The sequence below is a fragment of the Poecilia reticulata genome, linkage group LG14, assembly GCF_000633615.1.
Source record: "Poecilia reticulata strain Guanapo linkage group LG14, Guppy_female_1.0+MT, whole genome shotgun sequence".
Lineage (NCBI taxonomy): Eukaryota > Metazoa > Chordata > Actinopteri > Cyprinodontiformes > Poeciliidae > Poecilia > Poecilia reticulata.
This window is the reverse complement of record NC_024344.1, coordinates 10349766-10361477: the sequence shown is the minus strand read 5'-3', so window position 1 is coordinate 10361477 and position 11712 is coordinate 10349766. Positions and strand designations below refer to the sequence as shown.

General features: G+C 39.7%; 1 protein-coding gene across 10 annotated transcripts in view; it reads right to left on the bottom strand.

Annotated features, from left to right (window-relative positions):
* Positions 1–11712, bottom strand: part of LOC103475800 (sorting nexin-19-like) — a 142820-nt gene that overhangs the window by 88678 nt on the left and 42430 nt on the right. For 3 of the 10 annotated variants that reach the window (XR_001777271.1, XR_001777270.1, XM_017308581.1), the window contains exons 1-2: positions 6469–7099; positions 6250–6354 (exon numbers count right to left, since the gene is read on the bottom strand). The exons of 2 other annotated variants lie outside the window; for them this stretch is intronic. Coding sequence is in view for 2 of the 8 variants with exons in the window: in XM_017308581.1 (XP_017164070.1) it covers positions 6250–6354; positions 6469–6486 (123 nt within the window). In the remaining 6 variants the exon portion in view is untranslated. Of the gene's footprint in view, positions 1–259; positions 1443–1749; positions 3930–6249; positions 6355–6468; positions 7303–11712 lie in introns of those variants that run through there. 5 more of the 10 variants (XM_017308583.1, XM_017308582.1, XM_017308589.1 and 2 more) reach the window with 4 other exon arrangements.

Genomic DNA, 11712 nt, shown 5'->3' with positions numbered 1-11712 from the left:
AAAAAAGGAGAACAACAGATTTCATACGTGGGCTGCAGGGTCTTATACTTTCTATCACAACCACATCTCCAAGCACAGCGGGACTGTCAGACCTGCAAACCGGCGCTRGTCGATTACTTTATGGGAAGAAACTCGTTTGCGTGGCGGARAGAATAAAATCCGACCTGCACGCRAGATGGAAAAGGAGAAGGAATAGGAGGCTGGGAGGAGTGGTGAGATGARACGCAAGGAAGGAGAAAAAGCAAGAGRGGAAACTCACCCTGCTGGCCGAGGCGGCTTACGCTGCCGCAGTCCTCAGCGTGTGTGTCTCTGCAGGTCATCTTAGCAGAGGGAGAGRAGATGTGGCCAGACGAAACGTAAAAAGAGAGAAATCTGCAAGGGAAAAGAAAAGGGAGAGAGAGAGGGAGAGAGAGAGAATGCTGCAGAGAAAAGTAGAGGAAGATTTTAGTGCCGCCTTCGCTGGCTTTGTTCAATGGATCGCTCGAAGTAGTGCACGAGGCTTCTCGAGCAGATTGCTGCCGTCTAGCCGTCTGGTGCTCAGACATGCGAGACTGTACCATGTGCAGCCGAAGAGAAACAGAAGGAGAGGCAGGGAAACACAGAGAGAGATGCAGGGGGAAGCAGGTGCAGTGTTAAAGGGGAGAAGGACAGACAAGTTCAGATAGGAGAGTAGTGAGGACTGCGGTCGACGACAAAGTCAGAAAGAGTTAACGTGTAAATCTACCTTTAAAGATTTTCTCAAAAAATAAAAAAATAAAAATAGAGGTTAGAGAAAGAACGAATGTGGTGTGGCACAAGAATGGTATGCACAAGGAAGAAACGAGCAGATCAATTGGCCTGAGCTGCTACTGTAAAAACCATGCTGACCAGAACAGAAGAAGCTACAAGAGAGAGAAAAAACTAAATACATCACAGTGACAGCCGTGATACAGCAAAGTACCAGAAATGTATCTGTTAACAGTCGGATCCAAAGGAAATCCCCCAAAGCGATTCAAAAATCCACACCTCGTGCCACAAGAATGTCAAATCTCAGCATTTCCTAAAGTTGTCTGCATAAATCGCAAATCAGATCTTAAAATGAGAGGACATAACAAAAAATAGCAAAAATGTTTTTGTCTAAATTCAGCAGGTCTGACACAAACGAGTGCCAAAACAACTACAGGAGTGAATTTTTTGGGGGAAAAAATGTGAAACGCCTGTTGCTGTCGAGCTCCTGCCTCCTTTCTCCATGTGACTCTACTGTCTGTCGGTCTATCTGGTCTCCTGGCACAATCTGCCTCACGTTCCTTCTTCGGGCCTTTGTCTTTGGCTGTATCACACCTCTCAGCTTGAGCTTGTGCCGCTTTGATTGCCTTTCCCTCCTCTGCCTCGTATGCTTCATGGTTTTGTAGGCTCAAGTCCCCAGGGCAGACAAACTGTGGAGCCCCTGCATGCCCCTCTGCCTGTGACACACACTCTCACACACGCGCACACACACACACACACACGCACACACACACACACACACACACGCACACACACACACACACATCAAAACAGCAGGAGAAGAGTGAGGAAATTCAGATAATTTTCTATTCATTTCCTTCCACAGCTGAAATCACTTAGATTGCTAAAGGCCTGGTGTACAAAGAGAAGCYGAAAAACAGAGGAGCAGAGGAAGAATGGAGAAAGTGTTGAACATGAGCACATAAGAGAAGGAGCGAAGGCAGAGAAAAAAAAAAGGAAAAAGGAGGCATGTTTTCATCTTACAGTGTCCGTTCCCAAGCTGGCTTTCATTTCAGACAAAAAAATTTCCCCTCCAGTCGGCAAGTCCACTATTCTGTTCCTGTCTCCCTCGCCCTCTGTGTCTGTGAAAGTGAGTCGGTATTACAGCGTGCATTTCATGGAGAAAAGGAGGGTGGGAACAAGGAGAAAAGGAGGGAGCAAGGGAGTAAACGCACTGGTTCAGGAAGAGGTAAAGGAAATGTAACTGTACGCCTGCTGGTTGGTACTCCTATGTTTGATCAATGTTACTCCTTTAAAGTAGCAGAAAAGGACTGTGGAAAAAAAAAAGAAGAGATGAAAGACGAAAGCGAGAGGACTGGGGAGAAGAGGGAATTACCGGAACAGGGTTCTTTAGAGGGACAGCACACAATGGACAGTGATCAGTAAAGGCAGAAAGAAGCCTGTGTGGTCCCATTCTGTCCCTCTGCTGGTTTTTATCTTCGTCTCGTAAAGCTCAGTCCGATAAAAATCGATCGTTCCGTTCCGTGTTTTTATTTTCTACATTTTTCCGAGCAGTTTAAAAAACTTTTGTTTTGTTCGGAAAGCTCCTCGTTTAGATYCAAATTTACATTAGGAACATGTGAGCAACTATTAATGTTCAGATAAAATACAAGGAGAGTGGAGTGTGTGTGCATGGGGGTATGAAGGAGAGAGCTCGACGGTGCCTCCTGCTGTACAGAGCGTCACACTACCCCTCGGAGAGCGAACCGTAGCACACAAAGAAGGATGCAAAAAAAAAGAAATCCACAAAAAGCAAAACAAAATAAAGCTCTTTGCTTGCAYGAGGGCAAGATATACAAACTAGAGTAATTATGCACTGACTAAATAAACCCGTCAGATTAATGTTGYGTCTGCTGTAACTGTACACGCTCTCGCTMTGAGAAAAGCTACCCCGTACCCAGGGCCTCTTCTTCATTCTGGCTCAAAGAGCTCCCTAACCCCACTGCTGTCGAACCCGGTGGCCTTGAGACAGAGAGCAAAGAGTTTAAGTGGAAACAGCCTCTCATCACCACGATGCTCCACGTACTTCACATCTGCACACAGCAGCATACCACAGCACCAGGAACAACCGGCCAAAGCCTCCGAGATCAYGTTAGAAAACTTCTTTGAAAGGGGAAAAATAAATAAATATGTCCATTCATAATTGTGCTTATCGTATTATTTGTCTGGCTGCTTTTAATCATCMTTAGTGTCAGGTAATTTACAAATAAAATCCCTCTTTAAGCAGAATTTGATCAGAAGTTTATTCACAGAAACATCCTAATCGGAACCAGCTGAATTTTCTCCGAGCATGCACAGGAAATCAATCAGAGTACACCCCAAATTAAACAATAAATAAGTAAACCTCCAGTCGCTGTAGATGATTTTGGGGTCTGTGGGTTTCTTGGTCTGAAGCAGTGAAAGTTGTTTTTATCGCAGCAGCATGTTCACCGCATAGTTGCGCTGAGGAAATATATCGTTTTGGTTAAGTGAAATTGAACTTTGTTCATAATTGGCTGCCAAAACCGTGCTCTTCCTCTTGCGGGTGTATGGTGTTTCCCCCATTCAGTGGCATCTCTTTCATTACACCGTCCCACAAACCTCAATGCAACGGTACTTTTCCCTTGACTCTCAAACATCTGAAGCATTGTCCTGTTCTCTGTCAGGATTTTAATTAGCTCTTTCTGTCACTAATATTGTCACACGGGATGAGATGCTTGTCTTTTTTAGCTGGTCGAGATTTATTTATTTATTTTTACTTTTTTCTGTTACTGGGCTCTGTAAAAATGTGAAAACACTGAAAATGTAGCATTTTTTTTTCTTTTTTTTTTTTAGAAATAACTGCAACCCCCCCCTGCCCCCCTGCAAATACATGAAAGTTGTTCATATTTAAATTCCTGGTCAGAGTAGAGTGCGTTGTGTTTCCTCAGGGAAAGCTAGGAGGCTGTACAGTTATCTCCTGTGGTGTCACTCTGAACTATACAACCTACTACCTCAGCCTGAGGAACACAGAAGGACGACGGCTCAGAAAGGGAGGAGTGAGCTGCTGGGAGGGGCAACAGTATTGTCCATTGTCATCGTGGAAAAAAAACACAAAAAAAACCCATTATGAATATGATGTTATCCAAATGGACAGAAACTCACAGCTTGTTACTTTTAYAGTCTGAACCATGTTTCGACTGTAAATCCAGTCAATTGTTGGTGTGTTTGTGTTTCAGATACGACCAAACATTATTGTTTAACAATAAAGTTGAACTATAAAATACAGCATTGTAGTAAACTACCCTTTTTTAATAATGTGTAAGTAGAGATGCACCGATCAGGCTTTTCCTGGCCAATTATTAAGTTTGGGGTTTTTACYAAGATTTCAACACAAGACTCAGAGAGCGAAGGACTCTCCAAGTCCTGAGCCTGGAGATAAAATCCTACTAAATCTTAAACCAATTCAGATCTTTTTATTTGAACTCGTTTAAAATATTTTTCAACCAATTCACAATGCAGACGAACAATGATGCTGACTTTATTTCGCAGGCAAGTATGTTGAGGAAGACAAGATTTGTTTTTTTTTATTGTTGACGTATTTCAACCGATTTCTTTCACTATTTTCAAATATATTCATAATACCGACTGCCTGTGATCCTAACACACTTTCAGACACAGAGGTGAACGGAGGCAGAAGTACTGCAGTTGCTCAGTGGGGGGGGATTTTTTTCCTTGAGACAATTTCCAATTTGTTTTTCAGATTGGACGGGGATTTTCTGAAATATCTGATAAATTTCAAAAAAAAAAAATTCCATACCAATTCTGAAAATAACACAATAAAAATAGTCAGACTGAGAATGAAGGAATGATAAGATTATCCCAATTTATGCTTCAAACTTCCCCAATCGTTGTCCGACTAGTAAACTAAAAAAAGGATCTAAAGTGTATGCTTTTGGTRTATATAGTTAAAGGAGTTGTTAGTTTTAATGYTTTTAATGGAGAATAAAACATTGCGTGATTTTTCAGGATTCGAACATCTAATTTCTAAACTTGATCGGTGCATATCTACATGTAACCTTCCTTTAAGAAAAGTACTTGTTTTTCTAAAGCTGCAGCATAGATTTATATCCAAAGAGAAAACATTTTCACCATCACTGCACTAAGCAAAGCCAAACATGAAAAATGTTAAGCCCTCATCTCCAAACCCAGAAAGCAGGATGAGTCTGAACATTTCACCATGTTCACTGTGTTAGTGGACTGGGTCATGAATGGGTAACATAGTGAAAATGTCATCCACAATGTTACACCATAACCCAGTCTTCCAAACTGGGTGGGGTCACTGCACAAACACGTCACATGTGGGATAATTTTGGCTGAGAAAACCCCGTATCCAAGGATTCAGGCTTCGTGTTGTTTAATCATTGGAACACAAACAAAATCAGTTCCAGCCTTTATAACTATTGAGTAAAAAAAAAAAAAAAAAAAAAAAAAGATCTGCTGCGGAGCTATTCCGTCACTTCTGTTGTTGATTTTTCTGACAGGCGAAAGGCGAGTGCAGAATTTGCCAGGAAGACACATACCTATAGATACGAGCTTGCGTAGCCAGTCAGCACAAGTTCGGATCTACGGGTTTGTGGCAACTAGCATTACCCATTTCAAGACAGGAAAAGCCACRAAAACATTCAGATGTGAAACTCACTCTATGCTCTCCAGGTAACTATAGTTATTCAAAGAAAAAGAGTAAGAGGAAAAAAATAAAAATCATAAAAACGGAACAATTTTAATAGTAGAAACAATCACAAAGAAACAATCATTTGTCTTTTTAAAAAATATATTTTTAAACACCTCTTAAAGGTAAGCAGAAAACCTATAGACCTCATATGTCCAACAGAGGCGAGCTTTGAAGTTGCAATAATGTTCTTGAACAGGCCAGAGCACATGACTGTGAGGGTAATGAGGTGTTTGTGTAGCCTACTTAACCCATTCGACTGAGGTCAGCATTCGTGTCTAAAATATCACTCAACAATAAAAGAAAGCCTTAGAATCTTAACATGGCATTAAATATTAAATGAGTTGATGCAATAAATCTGAAATCAGCTGGATGTAAAGCTGAGTAAATAAAATGTGAAGCTGCACTATGAATAACCCTCCCATAAAAAGGTGAATATTACAAGATTATATTAGAGCTGTGAAGTACTGCTAAAGTAACTCAGCAGCACATTCAGTGTGTGTGCATTAAAAACCCCAAACAATACAACAAAAAAATAAAATAAAACAAAAGCAGTTCTGTATAAATTCCCTCTTCGTAGTAATCTGATCAAATTTATGCTTTCATCTTTCCGTCTTTCTCTGGACGTTACCACCGGCCATACAACACAGTAAATAATAGTTAAGAAACAAAATTAGCGAACGATATTAAAATGCGCACACCCAGATAAAAATCATCAGACACACATCATATGATGCTTATTGGAGACCACTCTGCAGAGAGAAAACTAAAAGCAGTCTGAATTGCCAACATACCAGGGGACACAGGCTGGACCTGATGGTCAAATGTCCTCTAAAATCAGATGAAGTCAGGCTTGAGGAGCAGTGCAGGCCGGTGCTTTGGCGTAAATAACAAAAACCCTAAAAAAACAGATACATAAATCATCAGTTTAAATGATCTGTGAACAGCAAAGCATGAGTAGCATTCAAAAATGCAATATTCATGCACACACGTTCCAAAAATCACGCACTTACAAACACGTGGTGGTCCATGCACACCCTTACAGTAAGACACAAACGGCCAAAAAAAAACTACAGGCAGCAAAGCAACGATTCAGAGAAAGTAGCGAGGTAAAAAAAAAAAAAAGAAAAATCTAAATAACACACGAAAGTGAACTGATAATGTCCCCTCGTTCACTCCCAGTTACGCCCTCATAACCCGCTGTCCGGTCCCTATTTTCCAGGGTACAAAACCTCAAATCGCCTTTGAAAAAAATGGTACGGCAAGAGAGAAATGGCAAAAGGTTGAATGCGGTGAGATGTGGATGAGGAGGAGGCGCAGCACAGGGCTGGCTACAGAGAAAGTGGAATTTGTGACCAAGCAAAGGAAAGGGTGGTGTTTTCTTTTTTTCTTCCTTTCTTTTTTTTTTTTTTTGATGCTTCATTCTGCTTGGCTTTTTTGGATCCCAGCAGGATCCTTGGCTTCAGCTCTGTCTTTTCTTAGTGCTGCCAAAATCTGGACATATTCCTTTGTCTTAAATTCTGTTACACAAAATTAGTCAGAGAGATGGGCAAAAGATATAACTGAACAGAGACGAGAGCCAAATGATCTGTCAACAAAAGTGGAGCGAAAGTTGTTAAAGAAAACTCTAAAGAGGAGAGGAGCTCCGCAAATAAAGAAAAAAAAAAAAAAGTCACSATGGATACAGGTTTTTGGTTGCTTCTCAATATGTATATATATTTTGTCCTGCAAACAGATTATTTCCAAAGTGCAACAGCCGAAACGTCTCCAATGCTATGCCACGTAATGAGAGAGGGAGAGAGAAAGCAGCCACTTTTTCCCTTTCCAAAATGGCTGAGGGCTGAGAGAAAGCAGCTCCGAGCAGAGAGGAAGAGAGGTGCACCCCGTCCTGCTCGGAGGAGGGCTGGGCGATTCAGCCAGCATCGCTCCCTCGTTTCCCCCTCCTTATTTATGCCTCCTTTCAGAGGGAACGAATGGCGTACAACCGTGTTGTTGTGAATCCATTAGAAACTGTACTTGGCCTACCAGCCAGGAGAGGCTGCAACTGCATTAGTATGTCAGACTTTTCACAGGAATCTCCCATTTTCGTGAAGATATTTTTAAAAATCTCATGCTTTTGTCATTCATCTCGTTTAATTTTAATTGTATTACCAGCATACAAGTCAAATTGAGATGAGCCTGTAGGATCTATTTTTTGTTTATTTTTGCACTGCGACAACACGTTTTCCAATTTTGAAATTTTTAAAACCTGAAACGCGCTTTCTGCTTAATTCTCTGTTCAGTAGTGTTATAATATGTTTTTGTCATATTTTGATCTCAGCATGAATCACATTTATTGGAAGCACAGATTTAGCTGAATGTGGTTTCTGTGCTTTCTCTCTGACGTCACAAGACTACAGTACGTGGTGAAGCAGCTTCACTGCTGCAGTCATCCATGCTCTCTTCAGAGCATCTCAAGGCTATTAACATGGGCCGATTCTAATCATTGTCTGCTTTCTTTGCCTTGATCCCTGAAAAGTCTTTCAGATTCAGCATAGTCCGACGACTGCCGTCAGCTGAATGATTAAAAATGTCATGAATATTAAAAAAATAAAAATAAAAAAAAACAGACAGTATCCTTTTTTTCTGTAGGGAAACAGAATCATAGCTTCAAGATTCAATCTTAAAGTCCACCTTCAGATTRAAAAGATGATCTCTCGGCTCACACACTTTACAATCATTTAAGCAAGCCCTGAATGTTTTCGTTTTTAATTTAAAATACAGTAAAAATATCTGACGGCACAATAAACTTTCTGGCATTATTCCTGATAAAAGAAAAAAAAAATCACAACATATTTCCACTTTGTTAAATCGGTGCACACTTTAGGTAAGCTAAAGTTTCAGCCAGAGCAGCATTTCTTCCTTCTCTATGCAGTTCAAGTGCCTCCACTGAGGCAGCCACTCCTCTTAAGTATCCTTAAGACATAAAAAACTAGAACAGGCCGTACAGTAGCCCGATTTGGCACCGACGTTTTTAGCCTCTGACAAATAAGYGAACTTGCAAACAGATACACGAACAATTACAAGTTGCACAAGAAGCCGCATCTTAAAACAAAAACACCCGTCCACCCATTAGCTTATTGGTGTTTATTAAATAAGGACAAATGCTRGGCTCAGGATGTTATGCGCCCAGGATACCAGTTCTGCCACAGCATGCCAATAGGCTGCTGTCTGCTCCATGGCCACCACTTGAATCTAAATGAACAGATTTGACTTTCAGRATATTGCCAAGAACCCTGCCAGAGCCACAGAGAAGGGCCTCTCCAGAAACAGAAGGTTGCAGAAAACAGCGTAGCCAACATGGGCACAACAACAAACCTAAGACAAGGTAACCTCTTAAAGGTACGCCGAGAGCCTGGGAAAAAGTGGAAGAGAAAGGTGCCAACAATAGGTAGAAGTAATTACCTCGCCGTTTTATACATAATGTTTCAAGCAGTGAAGGTCGATGTGTGTCTCTATAAAGAGGATTCAAGGCTGACCAGTCTTTGACTTTATTTAGAGCCCAGGTCTGAACTTAGCTTGAGCAAGGACACTAAAGGTCAGCCATGTTTCTTTCACTCATTTCATCCACCAAAACCACATTCAGACATCCATTGACATCTTCACCTTTCAACCACAATGTCACTTTGTTCGGATGCAAACAAAAAACAATATACTTAGAGTACGTGTCTGCCCTCTAGCCTGATGCAATGACTGCAGTTCTCCAGTCAATATGGAGGTCAAATAAAATTACTTAATTAGGAATCATAATTTTTCTTTCCAGCAGTAGGATTTAGAGCCATTTCACAAGTTTAAAGAATCAGTTTAATCCAAATGACAAAGATTCACTAATCAACTGACCAACAATTGAAATGTATTAAGTTTCCCTCAGTTGGCTCCAGTTGGTGATGGACAGGTCAAATACTGAACTTTGCTTTCCCAAATTAAATGCAACAAAACTATCAACATCCCACATATCCTCTGTATAAAAACACACAGGCTCTTCTACCAAAATTAAAATAAATAAAGATTAGGGACGTACATCAGATATAAAAAGTCAACACACTCCTGATTTTGGTGAAATAAAAAAATTAACCTTTCCAAATGCATTGCATCTTTATATGCAGTAAATTTTAATGAAATTTTAATGACCTTGGCTGATGTTTCATAATCTCTCTATTTAACGGTTACAGCTTTATGGTTTACACATAACACTATTGAATTACTGGGCATCTTTACCTGAATATCTATTTTTATTGCAATGATTTGACCCTTTGAAAACTTTCTTAAATCTACAGGTTTTGCTAATGGATGTAAATGAGTAAATGCTGGAAAAATCCTGGACAGGAGAACTTTGTTTCCACTTTTCCCAACATGCTTAGTTGGTTTTTCAGTTGAGGGGTACAGGAAATCTCATGCATTTAAACAATTTAACAATTTTTTTTTTTTTACATCAAACAAAATTCACAGGGCTTTTTGTCATTAGTACAGTCAGTCTTGAAACACCTTCATTTTTATTGGATTCAAAACCACTACCTCTATCAATTTACTTGTGGCACAGATTTTCTTTTTTTTATGTCTCATAATGGAGTAAAAAATAATCAGAAGAGCAGACCTGAAAGAAATCATAATCGGCCAAAAACGTCTGATTGGGGAGACTCTAATGAGTGGTAGTCTTGTGTCACCGCTTCAAGTTTTAATAATAATTACTTTTAAGGTTGTTAATGAAGGACCAGAAGGCCGGTTAGTTGCTGCTGCTGGAAACTTTCACAGTAATCCTTCAACCTGTGAATGAGTGCAAACTTAAGATGGACACACAACAGTGCTATTGGTGAATTTTGGGGGAAAGAACGAGATGGATGCAACTCTTTTTTAGCATAATTTGTTTACGAAAGTGAAAATTAGCGAACTCCCACTAGATTTTGAAAGAAGACATGCTACTGTACAAAGAAGCAAAGGAAAATTTAAAGGAAACTTTGGTTTAGATCATTATGAGAACAGCGTATGCTATTCAGTACGGATGCAGCAGCTGCCAAGGTTATCCGGCACATTATCAAGTAYTTGGATGCGTTTGCTGATCCTATAGTTCAGATGATGTTTGTTACCAAATATTTAAAGACAAGTCGCCATCACATCAGAAAGATGGTTTGTTTTCCCKTTGCAAAAGAAGAATGAAAGTATTTGCTCAAATATTAAACACCATTACTCTTCGTTTTACCTGCTCTACTCTGAATAATAATTTTCTACAGAAATTATTCAGTTACTGTAACCACCTATTGTTTTGGGAGCATTCGCATCATAATAACTTGACAAAATGCCCTTTAAAATTGATAAAYTCATTTAAAACTAGAACTGAATCAACAAATCTGCCAGAGCTCAGAATTGGTAAATTATTCCTTGATCAGCTCCAACAGATGATCAGCAGGTCAAACACTGAAATTAAATTGCATTAAATTTCTAATTAATCAAATGCATCAAAACTAAGAACACCAACCATTGTTTTAAAWCAATCAATAGTGTCTTCACAGAGGTCTCTTTGGTCAACTCAGAGTTTGATAAAKGTTAGACACACATATTATTACTAATATTTGCTTTATGTTCTTTTATAATATTTGGTTAAAACATTGGTCAGATCTAAAAGATTCCTAGAAATCAGCACATGCTTTGAAAAACGTGGTTGGTGCATCGCTATATTAAACTTTAAATTCAAAGCCCTAACACACTTTCTCCTTTTTGTACTTTTCCGCATAAAAAGYTGACTCTATGTGTAACATTGACCTTTTGATGCACTGTCAGCAGATGATAACCCAACAATATTTCTTGCTCTTCAGTGACCTTAAAGCATATTTCTGTAATAAATTTGTGATAAATCAACAGCTTGCTGAKAACTACTCATACGTTTCCCCTGTGCCGTTTCTTCTTTGAGCAGTCTATTATCTGGTTTCACTCTGTGTGCTCTTCTGGGTCTGTGCTCCGTTGAGGGTAGAACAGACTGTAGGAGTTTAATCTGGTAACCAGACTATAATAAATCACATAAAATAAGTGGAAACGCCTTCACGTTTGTCAAGCTTTAATAGACACACACACACACACACACACACACACACACACACACACACACACACACACACACACACACACACACACACACACACACCAGATTACACTCAGGACTGTGATAAAGTTGGCATGTTTTTATTGTTGCATCCGATTTTAACACAATCATTGTGACAGAAGAA